This window comes from Hirundo rustica, chromosome 2, assembly GCF_015227805.2.
Source record: "Hirundo rustica isolate bHirRus1 chromosome 2, bHirRus1.pri.v3, whole genome shotgun sequence".
In the NCBI taxonomy this organism is placed as follows: domain Eukaryota; kingdom Metazoa; phylum Chordata; class Aves; order Passeriformes; family Hirundinidae; genus Hirundo; species Hirundo rustica.
The window spans coordinates 42,549,989-42,569,076 of NC_053451.1; the positions used below are offsets into that span (position 1 = coordinate 42,549,989).

At 41.2% G+C, this 19,088-nt stretch overlaps 1 protein-coding gene across 8 annotated transcripts in view; it reads left to right on the forward strand.

The window, feature by feature from the left end:
• The first annotated feature begins 1,678 nt into the window (after positions 1-1,678).
• The window catches only part of GRIA4 (glutamate ionotropic receptor AMPA type subunit 4), a 221,320-nt gene continuing 203,910 nt past the window's right edge, over positions 1,679-19,088 (forward strand). For 7 of the 8 annotated variants that reach the window (XM_040090095.2, XM_040090153.2, XM_040090103.2 and 4 more), the window contains exons 1-2: positions 1,701-2,158; positions 3,316-3,474. In XM_040090095.2, the coding sequence (XP_039946029.1) occupies positions 2,071-2,158; positions 3,316-3,474 (247 nt within the window). In that variant the 5' untranslated portion in view covers positions 1,701-2,070. Of the gene's footprint in view, positions 2,159-3,315; positions 3,475-19,088 lie in introns of all 8 variants that reach the window. The other variant, XM_040090112.1, reaches the window with a different exon arrangement.

Consider the following 19,088-nt stretch of genomic DNA (forward strand, 5'->3'; position numbering starts at 1 on the left):
GGAACCAAATTTTGTGGAGAATTCAGGAAGACAAAGTAGGCAAAGCAAGGAAGAAGAAAAGAAAATCAAGCAAGAGCAAAAGCAGAGGTCACCAAAAGAGATGGGTAAATAATGTGAAGAACAAGCCTGCCGTTTCAGAGAGAAGAGTGGAAAACGTGAAGGGAAAGTAAACAGAAGTAGAAGATTTACTGAAACATAAAGGAATGAGTATTCTGAAATGCAGGTTAAGTCTGTTTGCCATTGATCAGCAAAGAAACCTTTCAAAAAGTAATTCATTTACAGGAACTCCACAGTCTCCCAAACACATGCACACACAGGGTCGTGCACACAGCTGGACACGTCCATGCTGATAAGTCTGTCTGTCTATACATCTCTGCTTTCAATGCTCTCTGCTTACTCTCCCATGTGGTAGATGCTGAGCCCACAATCATTCTTCACAAATCACTGTCACCCTCTGCAGCAAATAGAGGGGTTGTCTTTCACCCTCCAGCAGGAGAGTTTGAGGACACAAGGTGCAGTCAAAAACTAAGAAAGTCAACTTGAGTGAAAAGAGGCAAAACTCTGGTCTTGGAGCAAATGCGTGTGTTTCAAAGCAGAGCCACAAAGTTCACCTTAAAAAAATCAATATTCTTTCACATTGCCAATTAACATTTTAAAATTATGCTGTCGCTACTCCAATCATTCCCTGTGACTGATAGAAATATCTTGTAAAGCCACATGTGAAGCTAGAAGCTCCCTCCTCTGACATACAGCTATTGTTGGATGATTTCATTACCTATCATTTATTATATATATATCTTTTAATTATTAACTGCAATAGACCCAGACTTCTGGCATCTCCTCTGGGAAACTTCCAAGGCTTGAAGATAAAAATTCAGAGGCACCAAAAAAAGACTAGACACTAAAAGAGTTCCATTTTTTTTTTTTTTTTTTTTTCCCACTCACTTAAAAATATTAAGGACAGGGAAAAAAAAAAAAAAAAAAAAAAAGGGGGGGGGAGGAAAAAAAGACATCGAAAAGGAGGCGACATAGGAGCAGCGAAGTTTTCCTTTCCATTCGCTCTCCCCGGCTTTGGCACGAGTGCCACAGCGCTGAGCGCTGCCCTGCTCCCGCCCTGCGCTCCCTGCTCTGCCGCAAAGCCGGGCAGCGCGGAGGGTCCCGCAGGGAGCGGAGCGGAGCGGAGCGGAGCGCCCCCGCGGGGAGGGGGACACACGCCTGCCCAGCCGCGTCCCCGCTCCGCAGCCGCTCAGCACACGCGCATCCGCCCTGCCACCCTCATTAATAATACCTGCGACTTCAGCGCAGCAGCCCCAGCGATGGGCTGCAAGGGCCGAGCCTCCCGCCCCCCGCCCGGGGCACTGACCTTGCCCGGCCCTCCCGCCCTACGCCCGCAGCACAAAGTTCCGCGGCGCTGCGCGGAAAAAAAGGAAAAAAGGCGGGGGGGGGGAGTGGGGCGAAACAAACAAACAAACAAAAAACAACAACAACCCCCCAAAACCAAACCAACCAAAACACACATCCCCCCATCCCCCCCCAGAATTAAAAATGACGGCAAACGCCGTGTCTGCGGCGGGCGCGGGGCGGAGCGGGGCGCGCTCGGCGGCGGCTCCCGCCCGCGGCGGTGCGGGCGGCGGGGGGCGCGCACGGCGCATGTCCGCCCGCGCCGCGCCGCGCCTCCGCCAGCCGCTGCCCCCCGCCGCCAAACTCACCACCATCTTCTGCATGTGCAACATTTGCAGCCGGACACGCTCCGCTCCCCGGCGATGGAGACTGCGGGAAAAATCCGCCGCGGCGGCATGGCTTGCTGAAGCGGCAGCCGGGAGGGAGGCAGAGCGCGAGCGGGAGAGGATAGCGAACAAATTCTAAAACAAAGCCACCCGAAAAAAAAAAAAAAGAAAGAAAGAAAAAGAAAAAGGGGGAAACCTCTCTTTTTCTCCCCTTCCCTTTTTTTTTTTTCCCTTTTTTTTTTTTTTTCTTGGTTTTGTGTGTATCCTCCTCGCCCTCGATGCCTCTTTGAGCAGCATCCAGCGAGCGAGCGGGAGAAGGCGAGACAGAGAGGCAGAAGAGAAGATGAGGATAATTTGCAGACAGCTTGTCTTGTTGTTTTCTGGCTTTTGGGGACTAGCAATGGGAGCTTTTCCTAGCAGCGTGCAAATAGGTAAGCGCTGCATTGGGCTGCGTGCGTGTGTCCAGGGGTTCAATCCTTTGCGAAGTGAGTTGGAAAGGAGGCACTGAAGGCAGTTTTTGCAGATTTCTTCTCCAGCACCATCCCATTTCCGTGCCTGCACGAATCATCCTCGTGTTTCTGTATGTGTGCCTCCGTGTGTCTGTGTGTGTAAATATTTCTGTGTGCGTTCGCGTGCGGGAGGGAGGATGCTTATCTTGTGCAGAACTCCTTCCAGCCCCGGGTGTGCGATACCGGCAGGGCAGGAAGGGCTTCGGGGCTGATGCCCCTTGGCTGCTTCAGCCCCCTCCGACTATCTTGCTTTTGCCTGACTATCGAAGGAACGGCGAGTCCCGGGCACCGGAGGTTGCGGTAGCCGGCAGGGAGGGGGGGGTAGGTAAAGGGCTACACCGTCCTTCGTTCCTCTCTGTAGCTGGAAAGTTTAGGGGTTTGTAGGTGTCTCCCTGTAGTGTTGTGCCCCATCCTCACCCCTTTCCCATCGCCTCCTGCTTCTCTCCTTTCGGACGCGTTTCGGATGGGACGCAGCTATCTGAATTCTTTCCAGCTCAGCTCCATCACTGCATCATTTCTCGTGGACTTGTAAAGATGCTGCTAATAAGGCTGAGGTGCTCCCCGCCTGCACATGGCTGCAGAGGAGCAAAGTTCATTATATTCCTCTTCAGTGAGGATTATCCTACGCCGAGTTGGTATCCCCTTTTTTTTTTAATCCAGAAAGCATCGTTCCGCTTAATCAGCCCGCCACTTAATGTGAGAGGCTGTTGAGCAGCTGATTTACCAGTGTGTTCGGTATCAGGGAGATGGAGGCTAAACACTTTAAAAGGTCACTGTAATCATGACAAATCTGGGTATTTATGTATGAAAGGCTGAAAACCGAGAAGTCAGGAAAGAAGCGCGAATGCATCAGGGAGGTTAAAATCGATTGAGGACGGTGATTTAAAGGCAGTGGTTGTGATTATGAATACGATTAGTTCCTTATCCATTAAAGTCTTAGGACTTGCCTTACTGTGCATCTTTGGGAGAGACAGTTGCTCGGTTTTACAAGACAGTAAGTAAATTGCCAATGATTTACCTAGCTTCTTTTGCTTTTTGCCTTTTTTTTTTTTTTTTTTTTTTCCTTCTGTTTTTTGTAGGTGGTCTCTTCATCAGGAACACAGATCAGGAATACACTGCTTTTCGATTAGCAATCTTTCTTCATAACACCAGCCCCAATGCATCCGAAGCACCTTTTAATTTGGTTCCTCATGTAGACAACATTGAAACAGCTAACAGCTTCGCTGTAACAAATGCCTGTAAGTAAACATGCCACTGATCTGACCACCTTAGGCGTAAATTGCAGTGGAAAGAACAGGAAACCACATCGTTATCTTGCATTATAAATACATCAGGAAGTCTGTCTTTGGTACAGCTACCCTTTGCAGAAGAGCAAAAGGGGCAGCAGTCCTTATTAGTTCCTTAGTGGAGCAAAATCCCCTCTCCTGCCTTCTGCTGACTAACCTGATGTGACGTTTACTTTAGTAAAAAGTAAACTACAGTATTACTAGAGTTTCTTGCTTCCTGGTTTCTATGGAGATGAATTTTATTGTTGCAAAAAAAATTTATGAATGTCTTAATAAGTGCGTAAACCCCACACTTACTCTTGTTTGCTTTGTGTATGCTGTGCCTTGCATGTATTTGAATATATATGATAATGTTTGTGCTCCCAAATGCTTTTCTAATGGCTGGAGAGGAGACAGGGAAGCAGTGGTGTGCAGGATAATATATCTGACTTGCTTGACGCTGCAGTTGATCTGGTGATGTCACTTGAGGCAGCCCTGCTCTTATATTCTAGGTTGTAAATGTCTCTTACCATTTCGTAATGCATACATCCTGTGGATATGTCTCTATGCATCCATACATTGGTGCCAAATCAAGTTAGTATCTGATCTACTTGATTTCACAGACCACCTCAGCTGGAACAAATATTCTCATCCTACTATATATTTTATAAACACACACACACACACATACACACAGATGCACATACACAATAAGAGGAAGACAGAGCAAGAAATGCCCTTAAAAAATGAGGTAACATTTAATTTATTTTTTTATTGTTATTATTTTTGAAAAAGTGACGTATAATTAGCTGAACTTGCTACATTTCTGTCACCTCAGGGTCTTTACTGGTGGTTAAAACATGTGCTAGATACGCCTAAGCTCTGAGAGGGGTAAAGAATTTTTTCTATTTATTTTCATGTATGTCTGGCTTCTTAAAAGGGATTCATGTTATTATGTAAGACAGTGGTGTACAGTGGGGCAAAGCTGGAGACTGTGGTGGCGTTACTTCTTTGATGTTCATGTTTCAGGACTCTATGGGTTTTCCTCTGTAGCTCTTTAAGTTTTCGAATCCCTCCTCTTCATTCAAGAGTGAATTGCCTCTGGAGGTAGATGCACTAAGCAACATTGCTGAGGGAGCTTAAAATAGAAGCATACTGGAGAAGGTCTTAGTGTTCATCGTGCCTTTAAAATATGTGCTGTGCTTCTCTTCACTTTCTCACTGCCATCTCTGTGGCACTTTTTAATATGTAAACATAGAATATGCTGTGCAATTCTCATGAATAATTTATTGCATGATTGCTAAATTTATTTATACAAGTCTTTGCTACTTCAAGTTTCATATGACCTTGCCACCTTGTTTAAGAGGAAAAGCTTCTGAGCTGCCAAAATGGCTCCATTCATTTTATGCAGGAAAGACTGATGTCCCATAAAGAGTGAATTCTATATTAAGCAATGGATTAGTTGTGTTTAGCGTGGAAATCACTATCAAATTCCATAAGGTAAAAACATCTCAAAAGATGCTTTGAATCTGGAAGGAATCAGGTCTGTGCAGGTGTAGTTAGTTGAAAAAATATTGCAGTTCATGTCAACTTTTGAAAGCACTGATCATATTTATTCCATGGTGACCAATGACACAGTACCTTTTTTAAACTTAAATTTTTAGTGAAAGAGGATGGGAATAAAATTTTTGTGTACTAAAATCAGTAGCATTAGGTGAAGTTAATTATTCTAGCTTCTGCCTATGCCTGTAGTTCAGACAGTTTCTCAGGCTATTGTTACTTCTTGGTTTAAGAATATTGCTTAGTCTTGCCATTTGAATGTTAGTGAATTAATTCTGGTTTGCACAAATTTAAAATTGTCTAAAATTGGACCACTTTTCTGAGTAAAACTAAACACCTTAAATTCAAAAAGTGTTTGCCCAAAACTGTGCTCATTTACACCATTTGCTGCAGATTCTTCTCTCACTCCAAGTACCTTATGTTATTTTTGCCTCATATTTAGCTGAGGAACAACTCTCCTATTATGTTTGCTGTCATTTATAGAAATAGTGATTCATAACCTGATCTTTTTTTTTTTTTTCCTTCTTTACGCTGAAGCCAGTTTCATTTCCAAAGTGTTTAATGACTTTAGAAATGATGAATCCTTGTAGTATGGGGGGAGGCAGAGAAGAAAGGGAAAATTAAATTTATATGCTTCTGTCTGTGTATGCTCATATAATTCTGTACGTCTATATTTAATAGAAGTAATCCTAAAGGCCTTGTTTATTATTCTACTTGCCATTTAAACCCACATGTATTTTTGCTTCAGTCCAAGTTTGCATTTATTTCATGTTTTGCAGTCTTGTGGCAATAATCTGACTACTTTTTCTTTTTAAAAGCATTTTATTACTGAATAATATTTTTTAAACAACAGATATTCTCCTAATGAAATGTAGGCAAACCAACTGACAACTGAATGAACATATCTCATGTTCCTTAAGCTAAATGTGAGCAGAGTCCTGCAAAAATCAATTGTCTGATAGCTGGAGGACAGTGGCTTCCATGTGATTGAATTTGCTGGCTTGAACAGAAGCTTCTAAAGCGCAGATGTGTGAGTTTTTCTAACCTAATTAAAGAAACCCCCACCATCAGCTCTGAATTCAGTGATTTCATGATAATATGAAATGAAAACTCTTTGCTGGGCTGCTGTGAAACATTGGGTTTGGACCTTGCTATTTGCGTAGGAATTACTCAGAGCACATGTCCCCAAATATACAGTACAAAAGCCTTAGAGCTGCTGGACCAAGATGAATATTCATGTGAGTTCAAGCATAAAGCTCTGAGACATTACCAGTTTCCTCTATTTCTGTTTCCATTTGCTGCAGAGGTTACTTGTGAAGATTCAGGGCCTGACCCTTTGCATGTGTCAGGGACAGTAGACAGATTATTCCAAAGGATTATGGATGGCATACTAGCAGGTAACTCACTTCAACACTGGCAAAACTTTCATGTTTTTTTTCTTTTCACTAGGTAAAAAACATGCATCAAAATGTTCATCCAGGAGTACTTTTGGTACTGGAATAATTTTATATATTCAATGTCATAGCTTATTTCCAGTGGTTATTTTATGCATTTTTGTTTTCTTGAAACAGGCCTAGATCATTAGTATTTGTATTTTAAATCTTGAATGCATATGAAACAGGTTGCCTTAGCAGATAGAATCTGTTGTGAGTTATCAAAGTTGATCTGATCTATATCACTTTGGAGATTTCAATGTTTTCCCTTCACATTTGTGTGTTTTATTTAAACTCTGTTCATTTCTTTTGCACTACATACATTATTCAGAGAATCCCTCTTACTGACAGCTGAAATTATTCCAAAACATGAATAGTACAAGATTCTTCCTCATCAGAACACAATACACCAGAGCTGAAACATTTGTCTATTGGCATACATAGGTTTGCAACTTATAAGCAGGAAATTCTGCTCATGATTATAAATCTACCTGCATTCAGTTTGATTTCAGATGTTGGAGCAATGCATTGATTTTTGGAGAGAATTGTATATATTTATTCTTTAGCCGAGTGCAAAATAATTTTCTTCCCTCTGTGCACCATCTATATAGTACATTAGATATAGTGGTACATTAGTGTATCTCAGCATCACAGTCAACATTAAACATGCTTGAATACTTATGAAGGGTAGTGCTAGAATTTTACAAAGAACTACTTGCCTTTAACTCTTGTCTTGTAGTTGAGAATTTTTCTGTTAAAATATGAAAAATCCTTAATCTGTAGCACCTTGCAGTTCTTGCACAGAATTAGGCTAAAGGGGATGAAGAGAGATTGATTCAAATCTTTCATTAGTGTTTTATATTAAAAGTAAAGCTTTTCTCTCTGTGTCTGTTTGACTTTCTATGTATTTAGAGATGAATATATCTGTAATAAGGGTAATTTAGGGAAAATGAGACACTTCCTTCCTCTCTTGCACAGTTCCATTCTTACTAGATTTTAATCCCAGTAGATGCAAATCCCCAAAACATAAACTTGTTTCTTATGTGCCACATGGATCAGAAGAAAAGCCTACTGGAATTAAAAAAAATTGTATCTTGGAATAACTTTCCTCCTTCTCCAAGAGTTAATGTCTTTGACTCTTGTGCTCTCTAGATTTATGTGGGGTTGATGACCTGAAATTGGAGGCCTGATTCTGCCTCACTAGTGGGAATGCAGGTTCTGGGGAAGATCTGCTGAGGTCGGAGGCAGCCCTGAGGACAGACGGGAGCCTCCCTTGTCACCCTCACCTCTCTGTGTGTTTGTCTCTGGGCTTGTGCATGCTACTGAGGGGAGAGGCAATGTCATTTTGGAGTTAACTTTCTGCTGAGAACTCCAGAAAGCTGAGGAAATAGACTCACACATACTATTGCCCTTATATTGTGACTATCTGTCATTTTACCTACAGGAGTTTTGACTTTGATTTACTCAGCTTCATCGTAATGGGACTTTCATTAAATTTGGTTATTAATTCTGCTTTATAATTACAACTCAATTTAGTAATAGAAGCATAACCTTGGTTGAATAATCAGTGTAATTTAAAACCATGGTGTTCTTTATTTAGAAAGTTGAGGTTTCATACATCTGAATGGTGTTTTGCTATTCTCAGGAATGAAGTTTTGAGTGTGTTGGGAGTTGCCATACAGTCAGGTTTTAACTGCAAAAGCAAATAACGTTCCAGTTGGCTAGAAAGATGGAACTAGATTAAATTTTACCCTTCTAAGATAGGTTTGATTAGAAGAATCCTTGTAAAGGAAGTGTTTTTCTTTAATACATGGAATTTATCTCATGCTAGACTCCAATTATTGAAAACAATTTCTCCTAAAGTTTTTATTATTTGCACTTGCTGATGGAATCAAAGAAGGTGTGTGTACTTGGGTGTCATCTGCCATAAGAAGGATTCTGTATATTTTTGAGAGATAAGAACATCCGCATTCAAAGAGTTTCATAGCTGTAAATGTGATACTTGTAAATAGCCACACAACAGAGTGAAGATCAGCTGTCAATATCTCCAATCCATGAGTCTGGCTTTAATTTTCAAGGTTGTCGTTGGGAAAATAGATGAGGGGCCTTCGCTGACATAAAGTGGGATTTCTACCCTGGAAATCCAGAACATTTGTTTCCTCGGCATTAAATACAACTTTTTTTCCTAGCATTTTACTGGACTGACTAAACCTTTAAACTCAAAAGCTTTATAGTAGCCTATAGAAATAATTTAAAGTTCATTTCAGAGGATTAATAAGAAGGATTGTGGTCCTTCGTTCCTTTTGCAGAAGGCAATGTAGTGCAGTATTTCTTGTGTAGGACAAAGCATTTTAACAAGTAAATTAAATTGATTAACTTCAGCTTTATCATTGTGATTTAAGTTTGTATGCTAGTCAAAATAACTCATGCATTTCATTTTTAGGTCTTGATTGTTTTGAGACTTGCTTGTTCATGAGAGGGGAAGACGTCTGCTTTGATTTCTTAATGGCTTTAGATCCTACAATGAACTGTGAAATTTCAGATTGTGAGCAGGTGAAGTTCTTTAAATTTAAACATGTTGGACTAAATAATCCTTTCTCATAGTTCCTATTCCTTAATATATGACTGATTTAAGGGTATGAAATCTGTGCTAGTGCAAAAGTGAAGATGACCCTATGATTGCACTAGTGTAATTACAGGGAAAGATTGGCCTCTTTTATGGATTTCCATTCCCCTGGGTACTTAGCTTGAGGCAAAGATTTCGGACCAGTTCAGCACCAAATCTGCTTCTGCAACTGAGGTGGGCGTACCGAAGTTATGTGGTAGGACATAAAGTCAAACTAGATAAATTATTCCTATGTAAATCAAGAATTGTTCTGAATTTTGAAAAATAAATTTACTCAAAAGTATCTGATCACAGTGTCTTTGTTTTGAAATTTTGGTGTTGCTTTACTTTTAATAATTTTCTCAGAATTTTTAACATCTTCCTCTCTCTAGTTCAGGTTCTCACACAGATTTTGGTTTTTTGAGAATATGGTTTATTAAGATCTTACTGGCTTTTATCAATGTTGAGTGGATTCAGTTGTTTGTCAATGCAGTTATATCTTGAGTAATCTCAAAAATCCTATATTAGTGATGTCTACTTTCAGGCACCCAAGTTCAAATAGAAGGGCTGTCCTACATTTTGACAGTCAGAGACATTCTAATATTTTCCAGAGTCCTTAACAGGCCTGCCTTCCTATTGGGAACTGCTTACTGCTGAGCACTTGGGAAAATCTGTCCTCCTCTGTGCAATAATGCGTGGGGCAAGTTTCTTCTGTCGGTAGTGCTACTTCCTTCTGAGGACCATGTTTCTTCCCTACTCTTTCCCATAGTCCAGAGGAAGTCTGCCTGACTTGTACAAATAGTTGCAGGCTCCATGTGGTGAGAGGATGGAACCAGAGTGACACATACCAGTGACCCTTGTCCTGGCAACACATTGGAAAGACCCAGCTCGTCCTTCCTCTTTACCAGTTCCTCCAGAGCTGACTATAGCTAAGTTTTATGATGCACTCAAGTGGGAATACCAGGATACTTACAACAAAGCTACTGTAATGGCTGGATTTTGACGAGCTAAGCTAATATTAACAGACTCCAATGTGAACACTGGCCCTTGTCCTGCAGTTTTTTTCCCCCAGACAGAACTGTTTGTGATTTAAATAGGGGCACCTGAGCAGTGGTTGCAGTTTGGAACCTCTTAAAAAGAAGGAGTAGTAGGAATCCATTTTATTTGCAAGGGGGAAATGTTCTCATTTTTCATCTCATAGCTCAAATTTTTAAACATGTTAAATTGCTTAACTCCTATTATTTAAAAAAACCAAAATGTTTAGCAATTGGACCCCTGGTAGATAATTGCCTGTTTACAAAGAAAGCCAGTTGGGCTACTGTTTTCTTGTGTTCCACAGGCTATTTCAATGTTGTATTTATATGCAGCAATTGCTCCTGAAGCATGCAGGCTTTGTGCAGTACCTTTCACTATGTTCATAGCCAGCATGCAGTTGTTTTTTCCTGTAAATACAAATACAGCCCAAGAGAAAGAAAAAGTACTTACACTTGTCACTAGATTATTTATTAGGCTTTTTGTGGGGAAAGGCTTTAAACACATTTTGAAGATGTATAAAAATACATAATTGTTTACTGCTCACTCATAACAGCTTACTGTTTCTCGCTTTCAGTCCCTCTGTGGAGTAGATCCTGTGCCGTTTCTGCATGTGCGCTCTTCCAGTTGCTTCTGTGGTGTATTTTCAGAGTGATCTTTTAAACCCATGAAATTGCAACTTAGTAATTATGCAAAGTTGTTATGCAAAACAGTTAGGAATTATTATAAACAACATTCTGGTTTTGTTAATTCCTTTCTCAGATATGCATTATGCTTCATTTTTTATTATCTTCAAGGTCCCCTTCCAACCCAAACCATTCCATGATTTCTTTTTGTTAGAGATTTCCCTGATGTCACCTTTTCAGGGTCAGATCTGTTTTCCCAGTGGGTAAAGTGATTCATGTAGTACATATTCAAAGTAAGAGCAGCAGAAAGAGCGGAAGTCCTTGTAGAAAAGGAAGTATAAAATGTAGCATATTATTTGTCCCCAAAAGCTTCCTGTGCTACTTTAATATTACTGATGTTCAGTAGAGGTGTTTCACACTACTAGTTAACATGAGATATGGATCTGGATGATGCTATGTCAAGGTCTAGAAAACATTGAGTATGAGGGAAAAATATTTTATCGAGCACAGATACATTCATGTAAAATTCAGGAGAAAAAGCGATAATAATTTTTAAATAGCATGTGCCTATCAATAAACTGAGCTCTCTGTTTTCTCACCTTAGTTGATGGGGGAAAAAGTTAAAAATATTTTACAGACCCTCAGTCTCAGCAGAGTGGTGTAGGATGTAGGATCTTCGTTCAGTGATTTCCTCCAGGTTTTCTGTGTGGATCTGTCCTGGAGAAGTTTGCTAATAAAGGCCTTCAGCCTTGGTAATTTCCATTTGTTTAAACTGAGAAGAGTGTTTAAGAGTGAACTTTTCAAAAGCACTGCAGCTGGAAGGATAATTTCCTTTAAAAATCAATAGTCATGGGCTCTTGGCTGACTCAGGAGTTTTTCTCACTTTTCCTCAAAGTAGAAAGCAAAAGCCAAGTAAAAAGCTGTCTTTTGGGGCTGTTTGCACACCCTGTTAACACTGTCTCTGTATCTAGCTGTTTGTGTGGCCTCCAGTTGAGAGCTGGTAAGGGTTTTTTCTTTCTCAGGTCCTTTGTTTAAAAATCAGCATATTTGGTCAATGCTTCTCATGGGTGGTCAAAGCAGCAGAGTAATGCTGTAGGGTGTGTTATTATATAGATTAATTAATAATTAGAGTTGCTGTCTGGAGGCACAAAGAAAGGTCCAAGAAAAAGAGCATAAGAAGTGTGTTGGGAGACCTTCATTGGCATCGGCTGCAGGATTACATATATCCCATGGAAGTGTGTGTGTCTGGAAGGTCAGCAGTAGTGCCAAATGGAAGTGATTCGAGTTACAAGTCCTTACAGATGATGTAGGAAAGATGTGAAAGCAGTCTGGGGGAGGACTGATGGCTACGAGCATCATTGCTTCAACAAAGAAAAAGTAAAGGTCACCAAGTAAGTGGGAGTGTGGATAGCATGCAATAATGTTCACAGATTAAGGCTAGGTGGGACCATTTTGGTCACCCAGTGAGACCATCAAGATGCTTGACAGCCAACCTCAAGACCTTTATCTAACCTGTAATATTTTTTTCCTGAATAAATCCATTATTGACTTGAAGACTGAAAAAAAAATCACAGGTAAATTGTCATGTCATCAACATTTCATTGGGATGTGTTACCCAGTGTCTTCATTTGTGTTGAATGTAGGAGCCATAAAGAGTAGGCAAGGCAAAAAGTCTACTGGGTTTATTGTTGGCTTTTACTTTAGAGGAATTCCATAATCAGCATGATTTTCATCCAGTTGTCAGAGTTGTGCAGCTCCCAGAGTACCTGAGGTTTGTTCTGGGTGTTTGGAACTGTGTCTTGCCAGCACAGAAAGGTGGCTTGGGATACCCTTAGTAGCACGGCTTAGGTATGGCAAGACATGTAAGGACTTACTGGGGCCTTTTTCAAGTTCCCTTGAAAAATACACATGGTGTACACAAATGGTAGGGCTTTTTCCTCTCATAAAGAAAAACATCTCCTAACCCCAGCAGGGACTGTGGCTTGAAGCAATAGTAATATAAGCTTGGTAAATGTGTTCCAAGACCAATAAGTACATTTTTGCTAGCAAATATATGCTAATCCTCAGTATTTGTATTCACAGACTCCTCTACCTACAAATGGAACTTAATGGTCATATATGTTATACATATTTCACTTTCTATGAGCCACAGAGGATATGAATCTATTACTGCTTTCACCTGGAGGCTTTGGGCTGTTAGCTTAAGTTATCAAGAGTTATGAATTTAGCTTTGGAAATCCCTAGTTTCATCTACTTTGTGTGTCGGACGAGATTGCAGCCTAAACACAAACATGATGATGAACAAGATTTAAAACACAAGAATATTTGCAGAAAGAAGAAGATTGAATAAAGGAATACAAGCAGTGCTCCCATAGCTGTCTTTCATGATATGTTGCGCTGTTCTGAATAGCAAATGTATTGGAAAGGACGAACCCTTTCTTTTCTGATGCTATAAGTCACTAAAACGGACAAATAGTAACAGAAGATCTCAACCATTAGTTATTGTTATAGTAATAGCTGTATTTACAGCATTCTCTTTACTATGACTCCATCCATTAAATGCTTTATTTAAGTTATTATTGAAATAGTTATTATTGAAATCGGCTGGAAAATGTAAAGGTGTTTTCAGATAACTCAGAAAAAGAATAGGCAACCTTAACGCAAATGCATCTGTGCAGCAGATAATTGACAAGGTTTCGGCAGGTGCCGTGTGAGATGATTTGGAGCTCAGAAATGAGAGATTACCCAGAGTAAGGACTTAAAATTAGAGTTTGAGATCTTGCCCCTGAAGTTGCTCTTTGTCCTCCATTGACCCCCATCTGGGAGGGAGAAGGGAGTTCAAGATACATCAGGAGCTGTGTATTAAGGAAACACCATTATTTGGTGTGGGGAAATACGTTTCAGAGAGCAGAGAACAGACTGAGATGGACCATTACATGCTGCATGGGAAATTTTCTGCTTCTGAAAACAGCTGGAAAGTGTGGCTGGTGCTTGTGAACAGGGATTATAGCTGGTGTGAGCTGAAGTGAGTTTAAAAAGCTTTAAGGTGAACATATGGTTGTGTCAAGCTGAAAGCTTAGTGCAGAGGGGGAAGTAACCCCTAGACCAGATGTCCAGTGAAGCACAGGAGGAGTTACGGAATGGCACAAGGCTAAAAAATATTGTTCCAAGAGACACAGAGAAAATTGTCTTCTTTTCCATTAGCCATCTTCTTCTGCCTGGATTTTATTGTTACATGCCCCAGCTTTGCATGACAAAATGGGAACAGTGTTCAAGAAGCACCACCAGTGGAAGGAGTTGACATGATGCTTCCCTTGCTCGGCCAGTGAAGAGGATCCTGCCATCCCAGAAGCGAAGCCATAATGTCCCAATCCTACCCCACAGCTGGGGACAGGCTGTTGTGGCTTCTGGGTTCAGCATCAGAAGCCACAGCAGCTTATTAGCTCCTGTCCTGTATTGATTGCAGATAACTGTCAGCTTAACTACTGCAGGGTAAGACAGGAAAGGGAAAGAACATAAAACATTTCCTTCTTGGTAACAAACAGAAAAGAAATTGCATGACCACATATGACCACAGAAAAGCTCTGCCTTTTTCCATCTCTGTCAACATGGTCAACACTTTGAGGGAGTGGTGGTGGTGTGCCACGAAAAACAGTTCATGCAGATGAATTTAATTTCTTCCCTCCATTCTTTTCTGAGTCTCTAACAGAGGTTGAAGGGCTACTGATTTTTTGTTTCCTGATGAAAGGACCAGAAAGCCCATCATTCTTTCAGTTACTGTTTATGATGGGAATCTCCTGCTCTTCAGAACAGCTGGTATGTACCAGAGCTTTACACCTTAATCACATTTTCTTTGTCAGCCTTTAACATACTATGCTAAAGGGAGACTAGGAGAAAATCCTTTGAGCAGTTACAATAATAGGATAATAATAATTATTGCAGTTCTTTGCACTTATATAGTGTCTGTGAGATTAAAATGAGATCCAGCGTAATGTTTCCCCTTTGAAAAGGTGTGGCTATCCCCTGCCAGCAGCATCACCTTGAGAAACTGCTCTCCAGGGCCTCACCTTCCTGCTCCCTTGTATTTGATATGGTAAAGCAGGGCTGTACTGCCACCTTCCTATTCACGTCTGTGAGCAATTGACTGCACAAATGAAGTCGTGAAAGAGAATGTGAATGAGAGGAATTGGCACCATGAAGAAGTTTTTTTTCTTCTTGTGCCTATAAAAGGCAGGAGAACATTAAAGGATAATCTCTCCAGTTCAGAGGCAGCATGCTTACATAAGATATTTTCCTTTCTTGACTGCACATCATATAGGCCTTAGAAATACTAGTTAAGAGAGTGAAGTGTGTGCCACCAAAAATGTAAGAGACAGGTATAGTTTTAAAGCTGTCGATTTCTTAAAAGATGTGCTTTACAATAACGTACTGCCTTCCTGTCTGGGAAAGTATTGTCTGCAAACTGTTGGATTATTGGCACAGCAAGTTAGCAGTTTTTAACTACTGAAAATCCCTCGGAGCCTTTTCTTGGCCCCAATAAAAGTGTTTCACGTTTAACTAAAATTATAAGGTTCAATGTCAAACTTTCAAAACTTTGTACCTATTGTTAGTGCTGTGGTGATTATAAGTTCCTTATCACATCTGACCATAATAAAGTGGTGCTAAAGTTTTTTCACTGAGACAAAAATAGAAATGTCATCAAAAATCCTAGGGTTTTTGTTTGTTTGTTTGTTTTTCTCTTATTGATATGGGCTGTAACTTTCCACACTAAGAATGAAGAACAATTCCAGGTTTTAGTGGAAACCTACCTCTTTTTCTCACCTCTCTCAGCAGACAGAGATGGAAGCATTCAAAACCTGTCAGGAGACAGGAACGAAGCAGTGTATCTCTCTGCATCTGTAGCATGGGTGACTGAAAGAATTGTTTGTCCATTAATTGTCCATTAATGTGTCTATCCTGATGGTTGACTTCAAGAGAAAAAAATAATGGCTCAGACTTCCTGAAATCCAGGATGTACCAAAATTCTGCTTCCTGCATGGCCAGTTGTTACCCATAGTAGACCTCCATTGAGGGCAGCTTGGATGTGGCCATTCCTGGTGCCACAGTGGATGAAATGCTTTTACCACTGGTCATCATCATTGCATGAGAAGGCGACAGACAATACTTCTCACTCTCTTCTCTTCATCCTCACAAAACAGATGTTTTGGTCCCTGATGTCTGTTTGGCTGTAATCCCCTGGAAATTTTAACACCCTACAGTGGCCCCAAAGAATTGCAGCAGAGGTTTGCTGGGGTATTTATTTCCTCCACTCCTGTGTTTACCCAGCTAATTCTATCTCCTTCTGGCTTTGGGTAGGACATGAGGAGAGCAGCAGATGGCAGCCCTGTCCTTATTGGGGCCTTTTACTCTTGCATCTACATTTCATCTAATACAGCCTCTACCCAGATTCATTTTTGGACTGTTTTCTTAGGATTGTTACTTGTGTTTCAAATTACAGACTTGGTTGACAGTGTTTGTACCCAAGAAAGGAGGTTTGGGATAATAAGAACAGGTCGCTATATGCTACAGCATTTTGGGGTGGTGTCTTAGGTTGAGCTGCAGATACATGCAAAAACATCTTATTTGGTTTCTCCCACCTGAGTGTAGAGAAAGCTCTATAAAACATTTAAATACCTTTAAAATGCTCTATTTTGGCTTTATATGGAGAACTGTAAACCTTTAGGAGGTGCTTTTTAGGAAGAGATTTTAAAGTACTTTAAGCATTGTACATCCTGGCAGGGCAAATTCCAATACTCTGTTCGAAGCCTGGATGGGAGTTATTTTACTTAGACCAAGTTGTTCATTTCTAGTTGAAGCTGTTGCCCAGAAGTCTGTATAAATGTGTATAGCTGACAGAGAGCTGTCCTTCTGTGCGTGTATTTTTGTACTACTTTCAGTCATTTTAATGATTGAAATAGTAAATCTAGCACTCAGACATCTTTTGGACTTATGACAGTCCCTGAAGGACTTTGGCTTGCAGTTATTCATAGAGGTAGTTTTGAAAATTTATGACAGAAATAATAACTCTGTGGTAATATTCATCCAGTTGCTTATTTAGAGCACCCAGTGTGAGAACAAAAAAATGAGCAGCTAGAAATTCCCGGGGCTGTGCTCTGGCTCAGTGCTCTGCTGTCCTTCGCAGGATGGGGACACCAGAGACATTTCAGAGACTTAAGGCAGTTTTCAGGATTTGCAGAGATGTAAGACCGAAGTGAAATTTGTCCCTGAGTAGCAACTGTATATTTAACTGTATTTTAGGTGCTGTCCTAATCTATTTCAACCTAATTGTTGTTTTCCAGTATTCAGGTATGTGCACATGCATTGTAGAAGCACTTAGTGAGTCGCCTCTGTCCCACTCCACATGCTGCTCACAGGATGATAGTGATTTTGAGTAGCTTGTTGTGCCCCTCTTGCTCCTCTGTCATTGCCTGTGGTGCTGCCCAGGGCGCACTCTGGATCTCAGGAGGCTACAGCTGTTCTCTCTGGTCTAGGCAGTAACAAGAGCACCCAGGAAAAACAAGAACTGGCAGCAGGAGCTGGGTGGAGTCAAGTCCCAGTGAACTGCCTGATGTGGTATTGCCCTTCCTTCTCCCTTCCCTCTTGGGCCATCACATCTACCAAGCTTTATGAAAGGAAGCTGCCAACTATCAGGGATTATTTATATATATATTTAATATTTTTGTTATACCTGCCATCTGTGTTTTCTGCATTCTTTAGTCAAAAAGACCAACTGTGACCTGAAGGAAAGTCCTTTTGCAGAGGGGGCAGAATATGTCCTTCTAACACGTGTCCTTGTAAGAAGAGGGTTAGTGACGTGATCAAGCGTGAGCAAGAGATGGGAGCACTCAGGTGTGATCTTTCAGATACACTTGGGATGATAATTTTGCTTGGATGTTTGTTCTTTGTTTGGTTTTTTTGGAGGTTGCTTTGTTTTATCTCAAATTCAAAACTAATAACCAAGAATCACCTGCATAAATCTTATAAATCTTAATAATAATAATAATAATAATTTTAAAAAAAGTATATTCCAAAGTGTGTGAATGTGGGCAGAGCTGGTACTTTCCCTTTCTGCGAGGCACACCAGGGCAGGTGTTGTGTTGGATTAATGCTGTTTCACGGGTCATTAGCGCCCTGCGGAGGAGCTGCTGCCCCACCGCCGCTGACCCGGGATGTGTCAGCGCTCCCCTGCAGGGCTGTGGCACCTCCTCCCTCCATCCCTGCGGGATGCCCCTGTGTCTGCAGCCCCTGTCCCATCCCGGCTGGGCCTGGGAAGGGATGTGTATGCACTCGGGGACGGGCAGGTCTGCTTATCGGATGGGGCTGAGGTTTAGCGGGTAAAATTGTGCAGAAGTCGGGGATGCTGCAGCTCTTTGGGAGTAATGGAACAAGTCTGCCCTGAGCTCCAGCTGTGTGGAGCAGTGCCCATCTCTGTGACTGCCTGCCAGCTGCTGGGCTCCAGACGTGGAGCTGCCCACCTACATCCCCACAGGAGAGGGTGGCCGGGCAGCAGGGCTAGAGAGGGCATCAGCATTTCCTCCATAGAGGTAAGAACCTAAAAATGTTGATTATCAGCTTCAGGCTTACTGCAGGGAGAGTTCTGCTGTCAAAAGCTCAGTTGCAGGTACTAAGATGAATATAAGTGACTCTGAAAATAGGTGATTTCAGAGGGAAACTTTCAGACTTTTTAATAAGCAAAATAACTGGTGCTTGTTTGTATGCCTTGAAATTATGCGGGTCTTCTTCTTGCTCTTCAAGGTTAATACGCTGTGGCTGTGTCATAAGAGCGTGTCTGCTAAGTGTTTCTAGCAAGACATCTTGAAATGCTGCCAGAGACCTGGAGATCTGCATACCTTGCTTTTAACACAGAGCGACAGCTTTGAATCACACGTTGTGCCGCTGCACAGCCAGGACCGTAAATACTGAATTTTAATTATCAGGTATATTCATAATTCATTAATAGGAGGTAGACAAATAGACTGGACTGGCTTTGCAGTGCAAGAAAGATAAATGGAAGATGGTGCATAGGTAATTGATGCTGGAGTAGAATGTGTAGAATTTTTTTCCTCCATTTTGTCTTGCTGCAGCTATTTTTCTTGAACTCTCAAAGTCATTCCAGGAAGAGGGGCTGGAAACAGAACAAATGTACAGTCATCACAAATGTTCAGAATTCTGAAACTGAGCATTAAGTACAATGTGAGCGCTTGAATGCAAGAGCTACAGGATCAGCCATGATGTTGTACATGTTCTGTGGCAAATATTTCTCTAGTTACTTAATAGCAACCATTGAAACTT